Genomic DNA, 23,828 nt, shown 5'->3' on the forward strand with positions numbered 1-23,828 from the left:
TGCCGGTATAAATAAATATTAATATAAATAGCTCTATTTGTTATTGAGCACTATTATATAACTCTAGTTGATATTCTTTGGATTTCATCCTATGAATACATTCTTAAGCTGGACTAATAATATATGTATATTAAGTTATGAGAAGATATATAGCATTAAGCTACACAGAATTTTCCATGTTTCATCCTCATGAGAACTCGTCAGATTAATATATATACACACACACACACAGTACATTGCCTTACCTGTTGAGAATGGTAGCATCCAAACAGTTAGTTTTTCTAAAACTAAAACTGTTGTACTGAGAATGGTGAAAAGTTTGTGCTGAACTGCACATGTACATGTAGACTTGTCGAGTCGACATCCCAAATTCCGGTGGGCGCCGGAGAAGCTCTGGTTTACAGAGCTTCTGGATCCAATCCTTGTCCAGTGTAACGGACAGCTGAAAGACCACTTGAAGAGGAAGTTATTTCTGCCCAATGCAGTAGTGCAGTGCAGCACTACTTCGGAAACATCTCCAAAGTAAAGAAATATTTACAGAGATTATTTTTTTTTTAAATTCCAGTAAAATGATATGTATTGAAAACTTATATTTTAAGAGATAACCTTTGTTTTAGGGTTTTTTGTTGTTGTTGTTGTTTTTTTTTTTCGTGTGTGTGTGTGGGAGAGGGGGGTCCTCAATCTTTTTCTTTTTTTACTTGGAACCAAAAAAAAAGAATTAAAAAAAAAATGGTTATGTCATAGGTTATCACTTAAATTTCATTCTTGCTTTTTTGAAGGTTTGGCTATTATACAATCGGCTTGTTTAAACACAGCAAATATTCATCAGGAGTGTTATCTCTTTAAGACAGGTAGCTGTCTTAAAGTGCTATAGCGTAATCTTTCATGGGTATATTTGTAAGACAGCGTCGATGCAGATGATAAAGTAATTTTTTCAATATATATAAAGGACAAAGGACAAAAAACACACACAAAAAAAAAAAAACAGATCAGGGTTCCAATTTTTCGGAAGCCTTAATACATTTGTTTTTTAAATTATAAAGAAAAAGAAGGGAAGGAGAAATATAGGATGCAGAGAGAAAGAAAGAAAGAGAGAGAGGGGGAGGGGGCGTATGTGGCTTGGTGATTGTCTCATCTACACTATCTCACTGTCTTTCCTCCCGTCGTACCCCGTCCAATATTACTCCAGCTGTAGACGAGAAGCAACCAAGTCTGTATATCTGAAGCAGAAGCACTGGTGCCTGAAGCAAGCGGTGGTGGCACTAACAAAGACAGCGATGAAGCGAACTAGAGGTACGACGCATTTCCATTCTAAAAGAGAGCCCGTGTGATACTGCCACAACTACAACGGATGGTTGTAGGACTATTACTACTTTTTAGTGAATGTACATTGTAGCAGCACCTTCATCATCTCCCAACAGCTGGACAGAAAGAAAGAGAGAGAGGGGGGAGTACCCTTACGACTGACATGCAAAGGGGTTGTTAGGTAAGCAAGGAGGTAGAGATAGATGCTATAAAGGGGCTAGGTGGGTGAAGAAAGGGATAGATAAGGACGGGGGAGGGAGGAGGACTCCAGAAAAAGACTAAAACAGAGAGAGGGGCGGAGGCCCCTAAGGTAGAGTGTAGTCAGAAGATGGGTCAAAGAAGAGGAGGAGTTGATAGTGAGACCCCTAAGGAATTCGTTCCGACTACACCCGTAAGCAGTGATGAATGGAGAATCTGGAAAGCCCTGACACAATAAAACTGAACCTTAAAGTAACTTAATCAAGTAGGATGAAAAAAAGAGGGAAAGCATAAAAATACACACGCACGCACACACAAACATATATATGGATACTATTTAAGGACACCTTCAAAATTGCACTAAGGCTTTTTATATTTTGAATTTCATGTTTCAAAAATCAATTATTTTTACACACTATATTTTTTTTAAATTCTGACACATTAAAAAGACTTTTTTTCTTTCTTTTTTTTTTTTTTTTTTAAATTTTGAAACATTTTAATTCTGAGACATTGGTTCCATTTTTAATATTAATTCTACTCTTACCATATATGAATTAACGATGGAAATGTGGAAGACCTATAAACTCAACGTTTCGCCTACTGGATGCACGGGCTTTATTAAGAGCCGAATAAACTATAAGTGAAGTGACACATAACGAGAAGAGCTCTGATATTTGAGAACACACACACACATATTAGTGTAACTGATTTTAATTTAGGTAGAGAAGGAAGACATGCAGATACACACGCGCGCACCTGTATGTCTTCCCTCTCTGCATAAATTGTAAATAGTCATACCTTATGTGCCACTTTTAGCTTTTCTTTCTCTCTTGATAAAGCCTGCACAATAGTGGACAAAACGTTGAGCTTTTAAGTCTTGCACATTTTCATTTTTCATTCATACTGTCGAATTTATTTCATCCGTTTATTATCTTACTATGTATATACACTCGGAAGCCAAATTTCATTGAAATAAACTTAGTTTTTATTATTATATTTTACTACTACTACTACTACTATCACCACCACCAGCAATAATATGCGCCCGAAATATATATAATGTATGTCTTGCGTTAATCAATAGTCGATTGTGACAATATCTTGTTGACGTACATTACTTACTTAAAAAAAAAAAAAAAAAAAAAAAAAAAAGGGTGGAGGTAATGTATGGGAGGATAGTATCATGACAACAGTACAGATACTAAACTACCCCCAAAAGATATGCTAATCCCTGCAAGGATAATATCATGATCACAGATACTGCACTACTCACGTCCCAAGGAGAAGCTAATGCCTGGAAGAATGTTATCACAGTAAACAAATGCTACATACACACAAATGAGTAATGCCTGGGAGGATAGTATTATGACAGAAGAACAAATATGATAGTATCCCCTCCAAGAGTTGGACATTGAAATTAGTCTCAAATAGTAAACAGAATTGAGCATTAAAAGATTAATAGCATAGTTCGGCTTCAAAAAAAAAAAAAAAATTTTATATATATATATATATATATATATATATATATATATATATATATATATATATATATATATAGGGGGGGGATATGATAATTAAATTATATTTCACCCTTTATTTATACCAATCCTCTAATTTATGAAGCTTGATGTAACTACAAAGCATATACAAATAAATAGTAATAGAAAAATCAAAGTTGTCCTCGACGGTCGTACATCCAAACAATATGACATAAATGCGGGAGTACCTCAGGGATCTATCCTTGGACCTCTATTATTCCTGATATTCATAAACGACCTCCCTGATAAAATTGTTTCGGAGATGGGTATATTTGCCGATGACACCACTCTCTATAACAGATATGAGGGGAAAACAAATGAACACATATCCAAGGAAATGGCAGAAACGCTAGAGGATGACCTCCAATCCGTAGTGGAATGGGGACAAAAATGGTTGGTCACATTCAATGCTGCTAAGACTAAGCTTGTTTCCTTCAATAACTACAAGAAACCTTCTCTGCCACCAATAGCAATGGCCAAGAACACATTACCTGAAAGTACTTCTTTTAAACTCCTCGGCCTAACGTTTACAGGGAATATGAACTGGAATAGATACATTGAGAGCATTGCCAAGGCTGCTGCAAGGAAGGTTGGCTCCCTCTACCGTGCTAGAAAACTACTTACGCCTGACAGTATCCTATACCTCTATAAGGCAACCATTCGCCCATGTATGGAGTACTGTTGTCACATCTGGGCTGGTGCATCTGCTTCTTGTCTCTCGCTCCTGAACAGGGTTAAAAAGAGAGTCGCCAACCTGATAGGTCCTGAACTGTCATCTAGGCTTCAGCCTCTGTCCCATCGACGAGATGTTGCATCCCTCTGCCTGTTCTACAAATACTTCAATGGTGAATGCTCTGACGAACTGCAAACACTTGTACCTCCCCGACGTAACTACCCTCGACAAACCCGACAAGCTACTAAGTCTCATCCCTTTACAGTAGAGATCCCTAGGTGCAAGAAAGCCTTTTACTTCAATAGTTTCTTCCCCAGAACTGCGGATCTTTGGAACTCCCTTCCGGGATTCTGCTTTCCCAACTGCAATGATATGCAGAAGTTCAAGTGTAATGTTAACAAACATCTTTCTACTCATCTCCCTTCATAATGACCCCGCTAATTAAGTCCCTGATAGTAGCCCCCTGCTTCAAAGTGGCACTGTGCCTTGTTTGGGGTGAAAATTGAATAAAAAAATAAAAAATTAAAAAAAATGACAATAAGTCTATGTCCCAAATTCAAAGATGTTGTCCATCTTACCGTTTATTTCTTTCAGCATGTTAAAGTGTTCAATATATATATACTAGTACTGAGATGATTAATCAGAGGCAAGAATTAGAAAAATCGGAATTTTTAAGGTGTCAGAATCAGAAAAATTTAAGCCTAGTTTCTGATTTCAAAAACGATTACTTTTATTTATTTATTTATTTTGTTTAAAACTTAATTTTCTATTGCAAGTATTAATGATAAAATGATAAATACCAATGAAACTAAAATCGATAGATCATAATAAATTTAGATAAAAATGGCATAAGTGAAAAATGTAGACAGAAAAATCTAACAAAGATTTTTATTAAAATCTTAGCTACAATGCATACAGGAAAAACATTAAGTTTGTCACATTAAAAATTATAGATTTAAAAGTAGAAACCGTTTTGCTACCCCACTCCTCCCCAGAAAAAAAAAAAAAGATTAAATTCTACCCTATTAGACTATTAGGCGATTTTACATTTGGAATCTATAAGTGTATCAAAATCGGGAATTTAGAACAGAAACGCTAGTTGTATCAGAATCAGGAAAAATATTGGAATCGTCCCATCACTAATATATATAGCAGACATTTTACTCCATTAAAAACTGGAAAAGGTTATAGCCCCTGGCTTAGAATGAGTAATTTAAGTCAAATTGATGGTTAAATATGGTTAAATTTGTGCTCATTTTTGCATTAAGTATCAATTCCTTATTAATCCATAACTGTGCATTGAACAGATACCATCATACTTAATTCGCTGCACTTTATAACAACGGTCCATACAAAATTTCTATCAGATAGGCCTAGTCTTTTCCAAGAAAATTTCTAGAGTAAATGTGGTATTATGGTGACTAATTCCTATTAATCCCTAACTGTATTGATCAGATATTGTAATACTTGGTTTGCTGCACCTTATGATAACAAAAGTCCATATAAAATTTCAGCCAGAGTGACTATATAGGATATTCGGACCTGAGGAATTTGATTTGGTTTTTAACTGGAAAAAAGAGCTGCTAAGCGGGCAAAATTAAAAAAAAACAAAAAAAAAAAAATTTTGCAGGCATCAGTCGATGTAATGCGTATCCTCTACACGTGTGCAAATCTAATATATAAACGGTTATCTGTCGCCATATTTTCAAATTATTTCCTCTGAAACTAAAGTTACAGAGCAGCGCTAGGGCCCTCAAATGATTAGAGTTTTTATAGCCAGTTCTTTTATGGGTCGTTAGCCGGTTAAAATAATTTTGAAAGGGTTAAAAATGGGGTCAAAATTTTAAAAAATCGTTAAACATTTTGTACATTCACCTTAGTTTATTTTTAATCACTTTATATGCGTGTCATGTTGGTGCAGTGGTAACGTCACCAGCTTTGAATGCTACAGTTTCAGTTTCGATTCTAGCTAACTGCACCTAAATACTTTCTTTCTTTTTTTTTTTTTAACTTTTGAAATCACGACTATAATAATATATACGAAATCTGGGCAAATATCATATTTAAACGTATTTTATGCCCGGACAAAGCCAGGTGCCCCGCATACCGCTAGTATATATTTATATGTCAAAGTGCATTAATTTCTAAAGTTTTGATATGCATGTGTTGTTTTTTCAGATGGTAGTGAATACCACTAGAGAGTTAAATGTTTTGGTTTCGATTCTAGCTAATGGCACCCAATTCTTTTTCTTTTTTTAAATCATTATATATTGGGTACAATATAATAAGTAGAGTACTGGCACTATAATAATAAATATGAAATTTGGATAAATTGAAATATATTTAAATGTATTTTAACACCGGGTGGCTTGCTAGTATAATATAGATTATAAAATGTCACCCGTTGGGTCACCCACTGAGCTATTTTTTATCTATAGCTGATAGGTATTACAATCTCGCCAACCTCCGAAATGCAAAAATCTGGAAATTTTTCCTTCGAAAACTTAGAGATTTCAGCGAGATTCTGTTGATGCTTGTTGAATGCGTAACAATCTCCTACTTTTGAATGAGGTGGGGGAGGGATAGGGGAGGGTGATAGAAGAAAAGAAAGAGAAGCGTATGTTGATCTATTTTGAACCATAAGAAGTCCCTTAAGTATTAATAGTCACAAGCACGACCCTGTGAAAATTCCAGAGTTGTTCTTTCTTCATCTGCATAATTTACTGTTAATGGTATTCCTCATCTATATCTATAAAAATGAGAATGTGTGTGTGTGAGGACAGAAACGGTAATTGTATTTGAATAATAAAAAAAATATTGGAATCGTCCCATCACTAATAAATACAGACTTTTTACCTCATTAAAAACTGAAAAAAGTTATAGGCATTGACTTAGAATAAGTACTTTATGTCAAATTGATGGTTCAACATGGTTAAATTTGTGCTCATCTTTGTGTTAAATACTAATTCCTTAACTGTGCATTGGACAGGTACCATAATATTTAATTCGCTGCACCTTATAATAACATAGGTCCATACATACTATATACTCAACGAATTTTTTGATCTACAGACTTGAAATTTAGTATATGGCGTATTGGAAAATTTTTTAATCCGTTTCCATCAAGAAAGGGCTCAAAATTGAAAAATTGGTACCTGGAGTCTGTCGGATTTGGATCTGTTTGCCATTTCACAAATGCACATGCGTGAATAGTTCACATTACATATTATTTATGTTAAGAATAAGTAGTTTTAAAACACCTTTTAAAGATTGTGTCACGCTGGACTAATAGGTATTGTACTTGAGTCACTGTCTTTAGGTTTTGGTTTCGATCTCAGCTTGAGTATTTTTTTTTCACTTATAAGAAGTGAACAGTTTAGAAAAAACAAAACAATACTCGCATGAACATGTCTTAGTTTCTGTATTAATTAAAATATAATATTTGTGCATATTTTACGACCGAGTAACGCTGAGCGGCCTGCTAGTTAACTTAATAAATGTGAGGCTTTATAATAATTCAAAAAAAAAAGAAAATACTTGTTTTTATTCCTCCATGAAAATAATCGTCAGCTATATACTCTTTAAATAAATAAAAAAGAAAAAAAAACCTGTCTCTTCTTTATTTAATACTAACAGGATTACTCGGCATTGCCCAGGATAAAAGTGTAACACATTTCTATTAAAACTTCCATCTACTTCTCTCCATCATTCACTTCCTTTCTCCTGTTTTCCAGTCCTTCTCCCCAAACTCCTCTTTCTCTTCCACCCAGCCCATTCCTCTCTAGCTGGACATACATATACACACAGAACTCTCATTGTCTGTGTGTGTACATTTCTCTATCAAACTACTCTGTCAATTTTCAGTCTACAGACTCAAGATTTGACATAAGGGGTATCGAGATTTGGGAAAATCTTTTTAATCGGTTTTCAGCCAGAAATTTGGCTGCCAAGGGATCAAACTTTAATGAGTTGACCTTTCAAAACTTTACTAAACTTGACACACCAGATCTCATACATTCCTTGTAGAATTAGTTTTTTTTCTTTCCAAATTAGTAAATAATAACAATGACCCCTACTTCCCCTGACAAAATCCGGTCCAGTTGACCTTCAGAGAATAATTTTTTTCTAAATGTTAGATAGAATCTATCCAGGGCAACGCTTATCAAGAACATACCAACTTTGTGGGTTTATATTTTGTTGGGGCCGTTTTATTTTTTTTTTACTTTTAGCTCTACATACAAACATACGCGAACAACTGCCTTTTATATAATAGATTAAATGTTGTAAAAATTTAAATCTTTTTTAAAAAATATTATTTTAACATAAAAAGTAATTATTGAATAAGTAAAACAAACATTTCAATCTTTTGTTTATAGAAATTATTGAATATATATATATATATATATATAAGTTATAAAAATATATATGGCAATTAAGCTACACAGAATATTCCGCATTTGCGTGGATGAAACGCAGAATATTCTGTGTAGCTTAATTGCCATACATATTTTTATAACTTACTACCTAGCTCTACTTATGTATTGAGCACTGTTAAAGTAAATACTTCAAGTTTACGCATAAAATAATACTTTCGTATAGTAGTCATATATATATATATATATATATATATATATAGAGAGAGAGAGAGAGAGAAATCTCAGACTCCTTATGGAGTAACCCCCTTAATGGAGTACTAGCCTGTTTATTCTTAATATTCTCAAAATCTGGCCCATTCAAATTTAGATTACCCCAAATGCTTGAGAAACATTGATGACATTTGGATTTTTCTTTCTGAAACACACACAAATAGAAAACCTTAAAAACAAATTAAATACATTTGAAACCGACATAAATGTAATATTTTTAATAACAAAATAGTTGTTCATTATATAAGAGGAGTGTATTTATATGTGGGTCTATTTTTTTCCTCACTTCTTTTATAGCTGCTTCAATCTTAACACAACTTTTGCTTTTTTTTTTTTCATGCAGAAAAGACACAAAGAGACGTTTGCCGAGTTTTTAAAGGATTTATTTTTGGAGAGAACTGACTCAGGATAAAAAGAGACTAACGTTCTCTTAGCTAATTATTTAGTTAACTTCTTAACTGAAATGAGTGATATACAAACAGAGATGTCGAAGTAACATTTCGCACTTAGCAATTATCAAAGCTCTCTATATTATTGGCCAGTGGACTCGCATTATTCAAGGTCTCCCAATCAGCGTCCAGACAGAATTTGATTATTAGTGGTCTCCGTCATATGGCTTCCATAGACAGACTGGTTTGAAAACCTTTGTTTTCTCTCAGCTTGACAATGTGACGTCATTTTTCATCTCAACTAACACCTTTGTTTTGTTTACACCATTTAACTTTGATCTTATGCCAGCTATTCTTGAATAAACATTGGGAATGATTCTGTTTTACAGATTTGGATTATTATCATGCACTCAGTGTGACCCTTGCCAAAAGCCACACTAGCTAACTTAATCACTATTGAGATAAGGTACCTAATGTGTAACAATTTACTCGGGAAATGAAGAAAAATAACTTAAACATAATCATTGTTGTGACATTAAAGAGGCAATAATTAACATGACACGATAGAATATTTACAAGTGTGTTTACAGAACTAAACAATAGTATATAACAGAAAGCCATGTCTGATACTGTGGTTATGACTGCCACAATATCATCATAAGTCCATTCATAATCTTCGGAAGAGTCTACTTCCAAAATAGGGTAGTTAATACTTCAAACCATAACACTGATAATAAAATCTAACAATAATCTAACTTTCAAACTAGATCGTACAACTAAGCACAAAAAAATGACCATGTACAATTTTACGTATGCTATAACGAAATCAAGTGGGCATGATATTTTATTCAGTATAACTGTACGGAAATTGGTGTGTCAGTGTGATTATATCGTAACAAATGTGTGTGTGTATATATATATATAAATATATATATATACACACACACACACACACACACACATAAAAGTGAAATTGTCTGTGTGTGTGTACATTTCTCTAACAAACTACTCTGTCAATTTTCAGTCAACAGACTCGAGATTTGACATAAGGAGTATCGAGATTTGGGAAAATCTTTTTAATCAGTTTTCAGCCAGAAATTTGACTGCCAAGGGATCAAACTTCAACGAGTTGACCTTTCAAAACTTTACTAAACTTGACACACCAGATCTCATCAGATCACGGAAGTTAAGCAACATTGAGCCTGGCTATTACCAGATGGGTGACCATTTGGAAATTCTAGACACTATATATGCTCTCTGTTTATCTCGACATTATTTCCAATTGTTCTGAACCTCCACTTGCTACTGGTATTTAACAGTGCCGACTCAGGAAAGGTGTGGTTGTAGATTGCGCTACTCTTGCCACAAAAATTTCATGTGCAGACACCCTTGCAGTGGATATCCATAGTCTACCAAGACTGAAGGAAGTTATCTTGGCATCATTTTAGAAATCTAATGAGTTTGAGTTATTTTCTATGTCATCGGGTTTATATTTTATATATCCATCCTAAAAATGAAAAACCTTATAAATAGACTAAAGACAATGTTTTTGTTTGTTTTTTGCTTTTTTAGTGGGTGCGTAATACGGTAAAAAAATAAATAAATAAATAAATAAATAAATATAGACATTTATCAAAATAAAAATAAACAAAAATTGTGATTGTGGCTGATTCTTTTTTTTGTTTGTTTGTTTTGGTAATTGAAATTCAACCAAGCTTTAAATATATACACACACTTTTTAGAGCTTATTTCAAGGTAATTGTGTTCATTCTCTTATTTCTATCCTAAATATGGGAAACCTTTATTACTAAACCCTGTATAAATGTGCATGTGTGTGTGTATATATATATATGTGTGGGTATGTGTATGTATATGTACTGTAACAAACAAACAGAATTTTATAATAGATTATTCTTTATCCATTGCAAATGACAATTTCCTTCCTATATAATATTTCTTTGAGAAATTCCCAATGAAATGTTTTCTTTGCCGTTTTTCACTTTGATTAAATTACCTTTCTTCTTCTGCTTCCTTTTCACAGCTCATTGCATCTGACATATGGCAGTTGGCTGCCATGTTTTTTTTTGTTTTGTTTTTTTTACTATCCATTGGCTTCTCTGATCTTATACCATTACAGCATGCTTCGCCATCGTTGATATGGAGCTAACAAAGGAATAAATAAAAAATAAAAAAAAACGATTCCAAAAACGAAATACCTTTTCGGTAGAATATAGGTGTCATTTTGGAAGTAAGAATGTTCATTCTGTAGGCAATTAGTGACGGATTTTATCAGTGGAGAATGGACACATAAATGTCAGAAAACAAAATTCAACTGATTTCTTCTGGTCGGTAGCAGTCTGTCACTAATGACTACTCTGTTGTCATTAACACCACTGAAATTTTCTTATTGCTTATATATATATATATATATATATATATATATATATATATATATATATATATATATATATATATATATCCCCGGTCAGACTAGATTATGCACTGGCATAAGAATTCTAATGACAGTTTTCTAAGTCTTACTACTTCCATTCTGGCACATGATAAATTGGAAGCAAGTGTTTTGTTTGTGACACCACTAGAAAATTGCCCTGTGGGTTTCCTCTATTCAGGTTTTTTTTTCTTTTTAATGAACCATATAAAACTACAAGTTACTCTGTTAAATGGCAGAATTATTTATGTTTTGTTATCTCCAGTTAGATAAGATTGTGCACTGACAAGAGCTTTCTTATGACAATTTTCTAAGCCTTAGTGCTTCGATGCTGGATCATGACAAATTGGAAGTGAATGCCTAACAGAACTAACGGGTTCTTTTCATCAGAATTTCCTCCTACTAATTGCCTTCACCATGGCTGAAGAGTTCTACCTCCTCACCCCCGTATGGTAACCATTTGGAATATCAGAGTGAGGCTAAGAGGTGCTACACCTTTCATAAAGGTGACCTCACACTGTACAAGGCAGGAGCATACCAGTATGTTTATATATTTCTATGTGCAGGAGTCACTTATCAACTAATTAACTAATCATTATCAAAGTTCAAATATTTCAGATTTGCATTAAATTTGATTCAGAGTCATTAGACACTATTTAAGCAACATTCCCTGCAATTTCAATTTCTTAAGACACTATAAGCAAGAGTTTAGATATTATTTTCTTGAATCAAAATCATGTAGGTAGGCTCTCTCTACAGTGCTAGAAAACTACTGACACCTGAAAGTATCCTGTACCTCTATAAGGCCACCATTCGCCCATGTATGGAGTATTGTTGTCACATTTGGCTGGTGCATCTGCTACTAGTCTCTCGCTCCTAGATAAGGTTCAAAAGAGAGTCGCCAATCTGATAGGTCCTGAACTGGCATCTAAGCTTCAGCCTCTGTCCCATCGACGAAACGTTGCATCCCTCTGCCTTTTCTACAAGTATTTTAATGGTGAATGCTCTGACGAACTGCAGACACTTGTGCCCCCACGACGTAGACACCCTTAACAAACCAGACAGGCAGCTAAATTCCACCCCCACACAGTAGAGATCCCTAGATGTAAAAGATCTTTCTACTCCAGTAATTTCTTCCCCAGAACCGCTAGACTCTGGAATTCCATTCCAGGTTCCTGCTTCCCTAACTGTACTGACATGCAGAAGTTCAAGTGCAACGTGAACTGACATCTTGCTGCCCAAATCCCAACATAGTGCCCCAGTAGTTGCTGCCCCTGATAGTAGCCCCCTACACCAAAGTGGCAATGTGCCTTGTTTGGGGTGAAAATGTAATAAAACAAATAAAAATAAAAAAAAAATGTAATGCATTTTGATCAAAATTGAAATAAAGATTATAGACATAAAGTTTAGTTTTGTCACATCTTCATTTTAATCTTCATAAGATAACAAAGTGGTGCAAAACTTTTTTGTTCACAAATTAATATAGTACTAGTGGGGCCTGTGAAAATTCCACAGGAGACTCATTCATATGTAATATATTGATGTTGGCATTTTGTAGATGTTCAGTGTAAATGGAGATGCTTTGATATTATTGTAGCTCTTTTGTTAAAACTGCAAAAGTATTTATCTCAGTTAGCATGAACGATCGGTAAAGCCTGGTCGTAAAGTACGCTTAAATATGATATTTTAATTCTTACAGATTTCTTATATATTATTATAGACTTAATAATATATATTATAAAGTTGCGATTTCAAAAATAAAAAAAATATATCCATATGACTTGGGTGCATTAGCTTGACTTAAAATTAAAATAAAAACTTATGAAAAAAATTATATATATACAGGGTGACCCCCCCCCCAAAAAAAAAACACAAAAGCTAAATGGAGGCCATCTAGAACATATGCTGTAAAACGGAGAAAAAAAGGCCAAAGACCCTAATGTTTTGACGTGATGTTTTGAATATAATAAACTTGTTATGACCAAAGTTTCATTTCATTCGGACAAAACACTAAGAAATGGGGCCTAATTAGAGTTGGGACCCGTTTTGGGGGGGGCACACGGTAATATATATCTCTTGAGTTCCTTCAGGCATAATTGAAACCGAAACCAAAACTTATGAAGAATCCTTGAAAAAATTATTTATAAAAAAAAAAAAATAGATGATTTAAGTGCCATCAGCTATAGTCGAAACTGAAACCAAAACTTCTAAAGAATTCTTGGTAAAATTATTTATTATAAGAAATAGAAGAACATAACAATTAAACGACTCTGATGTAAGCATGACACACAAAAGAACACGCTATCTTTATAATATATAGATTAATCTTGATTTTGGAACATAACAAATCTTCCTGCAATGACCTATTAGATTTTATCCTTAATCACATGACCAGAATGATGTAATCTAGATGTGCTCAACAGACACTGTAATGTGTAGTATTTAAATAATATGATTGTATGAGGAACGGTCTCTACCAAACTTCTGTCAATTTTTAATCTAGAAACTTGACATATGCAGTATTTAGACCTGTGGAACAAATTCAATTTGGTTGTTAGCTGCTAAGGGGTCAAAATGTCAAAAAAAATTACAACTTGACAAAAGTTGACTTAAAGTGCTCTTCTATGCAAATATACGCTTATAGGTTAAATAACATTTTTTATATGTATTATGGACATGGCTTAGAGGATAAAAATTAAGGCTAGAGAGATATGTTTTAGTTTTGATTTTAGCTGATGGCACTCAAGTTTTGGATTTTTTTTTATTATATATTGGGTACAATATAATAATCAATAGAGAATTGACTCTTTAATAATATGAAATCTACATAAATATCATATTTAAGCATATTTTATTACCAGGCTGCTAGTATATATGCGAAAAAAAATTGACGATGAAATCTATATATTAATAGGATAGTGTGTGTGTGTGTGTGTGTTATTCATTGTGTGCGTCATGCTTACATCCAAGTGACTGTTGTTTGTTATGGACTTCCATTTCTTGTAATAAATAATTTTACCAAGAATTTTCCATAAGTTTTGGTTTCGGTTTCGAACTGAAGGAACTCAAGTTATATATATATAAAACTACACACACACACACACACACACACACACATTTCATGAGTTTGGGTTCAAGCTAATGCACCCAAGTCATATGGATATATATATTTTTTTGAAACCACAACTTTATAATATATAAAAATCAATAGAACATTAACTCTATAATAATATGGAGAAAATCTGAAAGAATTAAAATATCATATTTAAGCGTACTTTACGACCTGGCTACGCCGGGCATCCCTGCTCGCTTAGATAAATACTTCTGCATTTTTAACAAAAAAGCTACAATAATATCAGAGCGTCTTCATTTACACTGAACATCTACAGAATGTCAACATCAATATATTACATATGAATGAGTCCCCTATGGAATTTATTAATTTTGAACTCGAATCAATAAATATTGTAATTTATTCAATTTTATTTTGATCATCTATTTTTCATATATCTTTAATTGCTCTATCTAGTATATGTAAAAAAATAAAAGATGTTCGAAGGAATGGCAGAGAGGTGGTAGCAAGGAAGTGTACCTTCTGGCTAAACAGCAGGTCATGTTTGCTGTGTATATTGCAAGGAAGCATACTCAGGACATGAAATTCGGTAATCTTAATAATAACAATCAGAAGAATAAACTCTTTAAAGACGCTCGGAAGATAATGGGTTAAAATCAAGACATTGTTGGATACAAATGTCTCAGGGACAACAATGGTGACCTTAGCAGTTAATGAACAGGCTAAGTTAGTTGCATGGAAGATACATTATGAGATGTTGCATAATATGGAGTTCCCTTGGGATCAAAAGTTTCCCTAAGCAGAACCCAATCATTGGACCTCCTCCACATATTACTAAAGATATGGTGGCTGCTGCCTTCAAGAAAATAAAAAGCGCAAAGCACTGGATTCTTCTGGAATTGTTGTTGAAGTGATAATTGCAACAGGGGAGGGAATGTATAAAGCAGTAACTCACCTAGCAAACCAAATCGTCCATCGTGGAAAGATTCTCAATTCACCTTTTTTATATTATCAACTGCTTCAAGGACAATGATAATGCTTTCGTAAAAGGAAATTACCATGGGCTCGAACTGATAGAGCAAGTTCTGAAAATTATTGAAAGGATTTTGAGACCGTAATCAGATCTCAAATCTCTATTGATTCAATGCAACGGATTTATGCCTGGCCACGGCACCATAGATGCTATCTTCATCTTACGCCTGCTCCATGAAAAGTATCTTTACTTTTGTTGATCTGGAGAAAGCATTTGAGTGTGTCTTCAGATCTGTTCTGTGGTGGGGAATGTGAAAGCTTGGAGTAGAAGAATGGGTTGCATGCAGTCCAAGCCATGTGTGCGAATGCAAAGTCCCGCTTGAGTAAATGATCATTACAGAATTGAATTTAATATAAGGGTTGGGATGCATCAGTTCTGTACTCATACTTCTTCTCTTTATCATGGTCCCAGGAGTTCCGCACAGATTGTTCATGGGAACTGTAATGTGCATCCAGGAGACAAGCGCCCGCGTGTTTGTGTGTTGTGTGGGTGCGTAAGAGAGACGGACGAAAAGGAAAGACTTACCTCAGGGCCGGCTCGGCGTCGCCGACCGAAAATAGAGAAAGAAAGATCAAGATGGCGGTCGCCGTCTTTTGTAAAGGATGATATCTCGCAAAGTCACATGAATTCTCACAATATGCAAATTTAGTCGGCCTGCAACAGCCATAAAAGCGGGTGATTGAAAGACGTTGGGAGAGTGATGATTGACTTGGTCGGGAATCGTGTTGCTGTTGCTTCTCGTGCCGTGTGGGTGTGAGCATATCTTACCGTTGTTGGGACCGTTCTGAGTAACCGATTGTTGGGTCTGCTCTGAGTAACTGTTCGCATCCGTCTAGGTACCTTGCTAGTTGGATTCCGTGCAGAACCGGTTTTTACTGGTTATTGAATTGCTTTACGTTGCTGCAACATTATACTTTTACAGAGCATGCAGTACTTTTAAAGGATTTTCCTTATACATCTACAGAGGGCGCAGTAATTTTATAGGACTTTCCTTACACATTTTCTACAAGCTATTTCGGCAGCACTGAGTTGCTGATACACACTCAAGGCACCCCCAGCCAATCTCAGGGGAATCACACTTTCCTCCGGTAGAAGTTTTCGGGAAGCAAATTTTTCATAGGCCGTACAAGGATCTATGGCGAATGCCTTGTACAGCGCAGCTTTAATTGCGGTGACATATCAACCTGGCAGAGATGGCGGCCGCCGTCTTTTGTAAACGATGATATCTCACAAAGTCACATGAATTCTCGCAATATGCAAATTTAGCCGGCCTGCAACGGCCATAAAAGCGGGTGATTGAAAGACGTTGGGAGAGCGATGATTGACTTGGTCGGGAATCGTGTTGCTGTTGCTTCTTGTGCCGTGTGGGTGTGAGCATATCTTACCGTTGTTGGGACCGTTCTGAGTAACCGATTGTTGGGTCCGCTCTGAGTAACCGTTTGCGTCCGTCTAGGTGCCTTGCTAGTTAGATTCCGTGCAGAACCAGTGTTTACTGGTTATTGAATTGCTTTACGTTGCTGCAACATTATACATCTACAGAGGGCGCAGTACTTTTAAAGGATTTTCCTTATACATCTACAGAGGGCGCAGTAATTTTATAGGACTTTCCTTACACATTTTCTACAAGCTATTTCGGCAGCACTGAGTTGCTGATACACACTCAAGGCACCCCCAGCCAATCTCAGGGGAATCACACTTTCCTCCGGTAGAAGTTTTCGGGAAGCAAATTTTTCATAGGCCGTACAAGGATCTATGGCGAATGCCTTGTACAGCGCAGCTTTAATTGTGGTGACATATCAACCTGGCAGAGATGGCGGCCACCGTCTTTTGTAAACGATGATATCTCACAAAGTCACATGAATTCTCGCAATATGCAAATTTAGCCGGCCTGCAACGGCCATAAAAGCGGGTGATTGAAAGACGTTGGGAGAGCGATGATTGACTTGGTCGGGAATCGTGTTGCTGTTGCTTCTTGTGCCGTGTGGGTGTGAGCATATCTTACCGTTGTTGGGACCGTTCTGAGTAACCGATTGTTGGGTCCGCTCTGAGTAACCGTTTGCGTCCGTCTAGGTGCCTTGCTAGTTAGATTCCGTGCAGAACCGGTGTTTACTGGTTATTGAATTGCTTTACGTTGCTGCAACATTATACATCTACAGAGGGCGCAGTACTTTTAAAGGATTTTCCTTATACATCTACAGAGGGCGCAGTAATTTTATAGGACTTTCCTTACACATTTTCTACAGGAACTGCTTTATGCAGACAACCTGTCAGCAAATAAATTTAAAAAGCTCCTAATTCTAAATTGCAGAGGCATCTCGTTACACAATAAAAGCTATGCTAATAAAACCTGTGGTAGAAGTTCCTCCTGTATACCAGCGACATTTGACCTGTTACAGTTGAAGACATTACTAAACTAATTGTGGGTAATTTTCCACTAATCCGTTTAATTTAACCTTATGTGGAAAGTACTGTTTTTAACACTATTTTTACATACCTGCACTGAAATGTTGCTATAACAAAATACACAGTAATGATTTTCTAATATTCAATGTTGTTTTTTGTTTTTTTTAATATGGTCATACCAACAAAGTCTCCTGTTCTGAAAGCACCTCCCTACACTCTCTGGATATAATCTTCATCAGATCTGAGCCCATCTTTAAAAATTATGTTATGCATCCAATGTATCATTTGCACGTTATTTCTCTCCATGCAATGCATGTCTTCAACCCTCACTAGTTAGGTTTCACTTCCATACATCATTGCATTGCACACACATCCTTGATAAAACTGTTCCGTTGTTTGACAGTGGTAATGCTCTGCTGGTTAGTAATGGCAAAAGTTTCCTGAACTTATCTTAAACATAGTACGAAAAGTTGAAAAAATAAAAAAAAAAAGAGTGGAAGAAGAGAGAGAAAGAAAGAAAGAAAGAAAGAAAGGAGAGTGAGCAAGTGAGGGATGACCAGGTGAGACATTGTAAAGCAAGTTTATCTGGTCTTTCGTGCTTGATAATTACCCAATGAAAGCTTTTTACACAAGAGGCATTCCTTTCTGCATAGGCAGTTTCACTAATGGCTAAGTGGGGTCATCAAAGGCTTGGATTGCATTATCGAGAAACAAAACAGATTTGGATTATGCAAAAATAATTTGCCTGTAACGAAAACAAAAAACATTTTAAACTAGTTGGACCTACCCGGCGTTGCTTGGGACTCTACTTTTTTTTTCATTGTAATATATATATATATATATATATATATATACACGCATCTTTTTCTAATATAATAGAATGTAAGTGAAAAATGTTGGTATATTTATTAGTATTAACACCTCTCTATCTGTCTGTGTCTACCTCTCTTATATATATATCACTCATATATGTATAACTAACTGTGGAACCCCAACCCACCCACCCTTGCCTGAATCTTGTCCACAAAAAACATGATATATTATCCTTTTATATATATGCTAGGGGGGGGGGTACCCGGTGTTGCCCGTGGGTTTGGAGGGGTGTGTGGTTTTGGGTAAATCAAAACTCCGGGGGGGGGGGGGGGGGTTAAAATAAGAAAAAAAGTTTTGGTAGGTAAGTATGAGGATCGAACCTGAACCCTTGAGGCAAAGTTAGAAATTAAAGTGTGAAAAAAAAAAACAACCATGCGACGTTAACCACTGGGCCACCGCAACATACAACGGAAGATATTTGAATTTATTTAAAAACAGAATTGACACGTGGGAGCAATAAAAGTTAACTCTGCTGCTTCTATTTGACCTAATTAATGAGGTCAAATAGAAGTCACGCAGTTAACTTGGGTTTGTTTACCCAACTTTGACTGGTATTTTTCCCCAACAGATGTTGGGGAAGGGGAAACCAGCTCCCCATTGTCCAGATTGAATAGCAATTGTCTGATATAAGAATTTGTTCCCACATTGATCAAAGTTGATTGCTTCTGGACGTTTCCCGGCGCGATGCTGAGAACTGCACGGTTTGAATTTAGTTTCACTGTATTTATACTAAAAAGCAGGACAAACAGAGGACAGAGCAAAATAACGCGAATCTCATAAAAGTCAGCGTAAATAAATGTAGAGGCGACCCGCATTCCCAAATCGTAGATATTATTATCTAGGGGTTATATAAACAGTTGTAAGCAATCGTAACGACCCTAGGAGCGTGTGCGAGAAAAGCCTTTGCGAGACATACTCGAAATGGTCACACAGATTTTGCCTTTTATATATATAGATTTTTTATATGTATCTCCATACTTTTTATCTGCTCTTTCCTTTTTGCCCCTTCCTATTATTTTTTTTTTCTTTTGTCCTTCCCATTTCTCTTTCTTTTTTTAATGATCGCCATAATGTTTTAATGATCCCCATTATCAAGTTTGGTCTTGGTTTCGATTCTAGCTGATGGCACTCAAATCATTTTTTTTTTTTCTACTTTAGAAATCATGACTATTTCATATTATATTATATCCAATACATAATCGATAGAGAATTGATTCTATAATAATAAATACGAAATCTATGTAAATTAAAATATCATATTTAAGAGTATTTTACAACTGAGCAACGTCGGGCGCCCCTGCTAGCATATATATATATATATATATATATATATATATATATATATGTGTGTGTGACCATTTCGTGTATGTCTCGCAAAGGCTTCTTTCGCCGACGGTTCCGGGGTCGTTACTATCGCTTAGAACTGTTTATATAGGCCCTAGATAATAATATCTAGGATTTGGGAATGCATGTAGTGTCTAGATTTATTTACGTCGATTTTTACAAAATTATTGCTATTTTGGCTTCTCACGTATTGATTCGGCTTTTTCATATAAAAAGCGAAACTAATTCAAAGCTAACAAGCTGTTCTCAGCATTGCGCCGGGAACGTCCTGAAGCAATCAGCTTTGATCAATGTGGGGCCAAACTCCATATATCAGACACTTGCTATTCAATCTGGACAATCCCCTTTTGATGGGGAGTAGGGGAGCCGGCCGTCCCTCTCACCATCATCTTGGGGAAGCGAAAACTGCCCTGCATTGAAACAAAATAAACAAACCCCAAAAACCTGTGCCGCATTAAATAAAATACTGCTACGTCATCTCGTAACGCTCCCGCAATGACCTCATTTAGTGGCTATCTGTCTCTTTCACTCACTTTATAAGCTATCTGTCTCTTTCACTCGCTTTATAAGCCTTATTTTACCCTCCCCCCCTCCATACACACACCTACAAAACACCCGGGAAACGCCGGGTACCCCCTGCTAGTCTAATATATAAAAGACAAAATGTGATTTTGTCTGTTTGTATGTCTTGCAAAAACTTTTGACACATACGATCACTCCTCACGAGATCGGTATCATTTTGAAGCTCGATGTCTTAGACGACAAACATAAAAAAATTGGCCTAAAACATTTATTCCTTCACCCTCAAGCAGGCCATTTTGTACAAGGAGGGGGTCACATTTTTCGCCGACATTTTAGCAAACCATCGTCACCATTGCAGTGACTATGCGTAATTTCAATGTTTGTGACTTCTGGTTTTGCCATGGATGCATCGGCAAAGACGTTACGCTTTTTTTTTTTTCACCTTCTTTTCTTCCTTCACGTTATGGGTTCGAGCCTGGCTGCCTACTACCACTTTTAACACCTCTCTTCACCAAAACTGCCTACTGTTGCTTTCACCCCTCCCCACTACCACTTTTTTTTTTTATTTCCCTCCACCCGGGATTCCTTACTACACCTCCACACAGCCGAGCAACACCATGTACTCTTGCTAGTATATATCAAGGAAAACACCTCTCTGTCTGTTAACGGTGAAAACATTATGGAGTGTAGCTTAAATCTAAGTGTATTCACATCTACAATTTGTATGTGAAAATAATGGAAGTATTTCTGTATTTCTAGCTGGCCTGTACAAGAGATAATGACACTTCTCTAACATGTTACATACTACTTACACAATGAAATGAATCTATTTATAAACGTTAAGAGTATTAACATATGTCGGAATAACTCGGTGACTAAGATTTCTACCTGACAACATCAAGATTGTTGCTAAAGTAAACTCCCTTTTAATATGATGTCGCATATGGTGCTGTTGCGTACTCTAACCCGGGCAACACCAGGTAACCTTGCTAATATAAACTCAGAAGAATAGAAAATTTATGGCATAATATTATGTAAATGTGTTAAAAAATTCAACATAAAAAAAAAAAAAATGTGTACATATATTTCAGAAACTTTAATAAAAAAATTCTCTTCTTCAGCCCAAAATAACAAAAGAAAGCGATCTGTCATAATGTATATATGCAAAAGGATCTTGTTTATGTTGAATTTTTTTGAGCTCTGTCGGACCGAAAGTCATATCCATTAAGCTAATTTTACACCAATAATAATCACCGATAACCTATAGATTTGAATTTCTTCTTTTTCTTTTTAATATTTGTAGTATTGAAGCAAGATACTTTCTTGTCGCATTAAGATGGAATTAAAGTTAAAACATCTAACTTCATTTAACATTATATATATATATATATATATATATATATATATATATATATATATATGTTTTTTTGAAGATCGCAAACTTTGTTAAAATAAATCACAGATATTTTAAAATACAAATATGTGGCTAATTCCAAAGATTAATTTTTCGCATTTATAATTTAAATATAATTTAGGTCATAAGGCTTGTGCATATATGGCGAAATCTAGAGATCCAATTTTCACAAATTCTACGCATTAAGTTAGACAGTATTTCGGCAAATAACGCACTGAATATTGTCTGCCAAGTGGTCTATTGTGTCTGGTTTATCAGCATAGACATGGGACTTTACATGAATAACGCGAACAGCTGTCGGCAAGTTGAAATGCAAAATGTTCATTTCAACTTGCAGATATATTTCTATTACTTTTGCGCATGCACAAATTCATTCATAGCTTCAAGCGGTTTAATCTTAAAACTTTCTTATTTATCTATTGATAGCTCAAACGATAGAGAACATGGCTAGAACAATAACTGCTTTGGTTTCGATTCTAGCTGATAGCATCCAAGTAATTTTTCTTTTTACTTTTGAAATCAGTACTATATATTAGGTACAATATAATATTCAACAGAGAATTGTCTCTCTAATAATAAATACGAAATCTGCATGAATTAAAATCTATTTAAGCATATTTTACAACCAGCAAAGTCCCCCCGCCCCCGGTAGTATTGAATAAATGTTGAAAATTTCAAGAGTAGCGCTGGTAGAGGGGGGGGGGTCACATCCACATCATAAATTCGAAGCTCATTGATCACCGGCCATTAATTTTTTTTTTTTTTTCTAAAGCGAAAACACATCTCAGGCATTAAATTATATTTTTAATTACTCTAAATAGGATGATCTTTAAAAACAAAAGGTTCAATTATTCGACTGAATAGATGTAAATTACCCATTTTATCTTGAAAGAATGTGCTATCATCATCATCCTCATCAATTAATTGGCATCATCATTATATTCGGCTTGATTTCCATTTTTTTTACATGTTGGCATGTGTTGGACAATTTTGAGAAATGGACTTCCTTGAGCCTGCTCTCAGCCTGTGAAGTCAGCAGGAAATCTAATGAAATTTCCTGATATTTGCATATTGGTTTTTAAAAAGGACATTTTATTAATTAACTATTTTTCTTTTGTTATTTATTGAATAAATGTATGCATACTTCTGAAGTAATCTAATCTCAGACCAGGGTTTTTTTTTTTATCTCTTTCTTTTAAGTACATTCTTATCATCTTCCTGTGTCTTCCCTTGCCAACTGATTGCTACCTATGCATCTACTAATTCAGAAATTTTCATCCATTCTTTTAATGTGACCATACCAACAAAGTCTTCTGATTTGCACTTATCTCTCTTCACTGTTCAGAGTTAATCTTTCTCCGATGTCTTAGATCTAAACCTGTCTTTAAGACCCACATTACACATCCATCAGATCATTCTCGTATTATTTCTCTCCATGCAACGTATATCCTCTATCCTCACTTCCATTCATCATCACATCACGTCTATCAACTACGCCACGGGCCCCGAAGTTGATAGAGACGTTGAATCTCTACGGTTCCAGGTGAGAATTGTCTGAAGATAGCAGTTTCAATCCTACCCAAAACGGCCAGAGGCTTACTTGGCCAAAATGTGGTGAGACAACAATTATGGAAGGCAGTAGATGCAGTTATGAGATTCGCAGTTCCTATTCCGTCACGGTTACCACCTGACGAAGGCCAAAGGAATAGTTGGCCGAAACGCTGTGAAACAACTAAGAAAAGATGAGGATAATAGTCTGCAATAAATAAAATTAGTAAATGTCAGTATATTCAGCCTTATCAATACGATACCAGAGTTGATCTGCCGGTTCTGATCTTCCATGACATTGCATATCCACCTGATCATTGTTATGTCATTATGTTGAAGACAAGCGAATAAAGACTAGTTGGTGGTCTAGCACTTGTCTCCATACAGCATCACAATGAAAGAAATGATCAAATGATGCAC

The 23,828-nt window shown here is 35.3% G+C and overlaps 1 protein-coding gene across 28 annotated transcripts in view; it reads right to left on the reverse strand.

Annotated features, from left to right (window-relative positions):
• The window catches only part of LOC145239774 (rho GTPase-activating protein 39-like), a 1,121,368-nt gene that overhangs the window by 467,324 nt on the left and 630,216 nt on the right, over positions 1 to 23,828 (reverse strand). For 4 of the 28 annotated variants that reach the window (XM_080103245.1, XM_080103243.1, XM_080103241.1 and 1 more), the window contains exon 1: positions 246 to 1,635. The exons of the other annotated variants lie outside the window; for them this stretch is intronic. In XM_080103245.1, coding sequence (XP_079959371.1) covers positions 246 to 364 — 119 coding nt within the window. In that variant the 5' untranslated portion in view covers positions 365 to 1,635. Of the gene's footprint in view, positions 1 to 245; positions 1,636 to 23,828 lie in introns of those variants that run through there. 28 annotated transcript variants of the gene reach the window in all.

This window comes from Euprymna scolopes, chromosome 19 (genome assembly GCF_053919585.1).
Source record: "Euprymna scolopes isolate OS-2025 chromosome 19, ASM5391958v1, whole genome shotgun sequence".
NCBI classification, from domain to species: Eukaryota; Metazoa; Mollusca; class Cephalopoda; order Sepiida; family Sepiolidae; genus Euprymna; species Euprymna scolopes.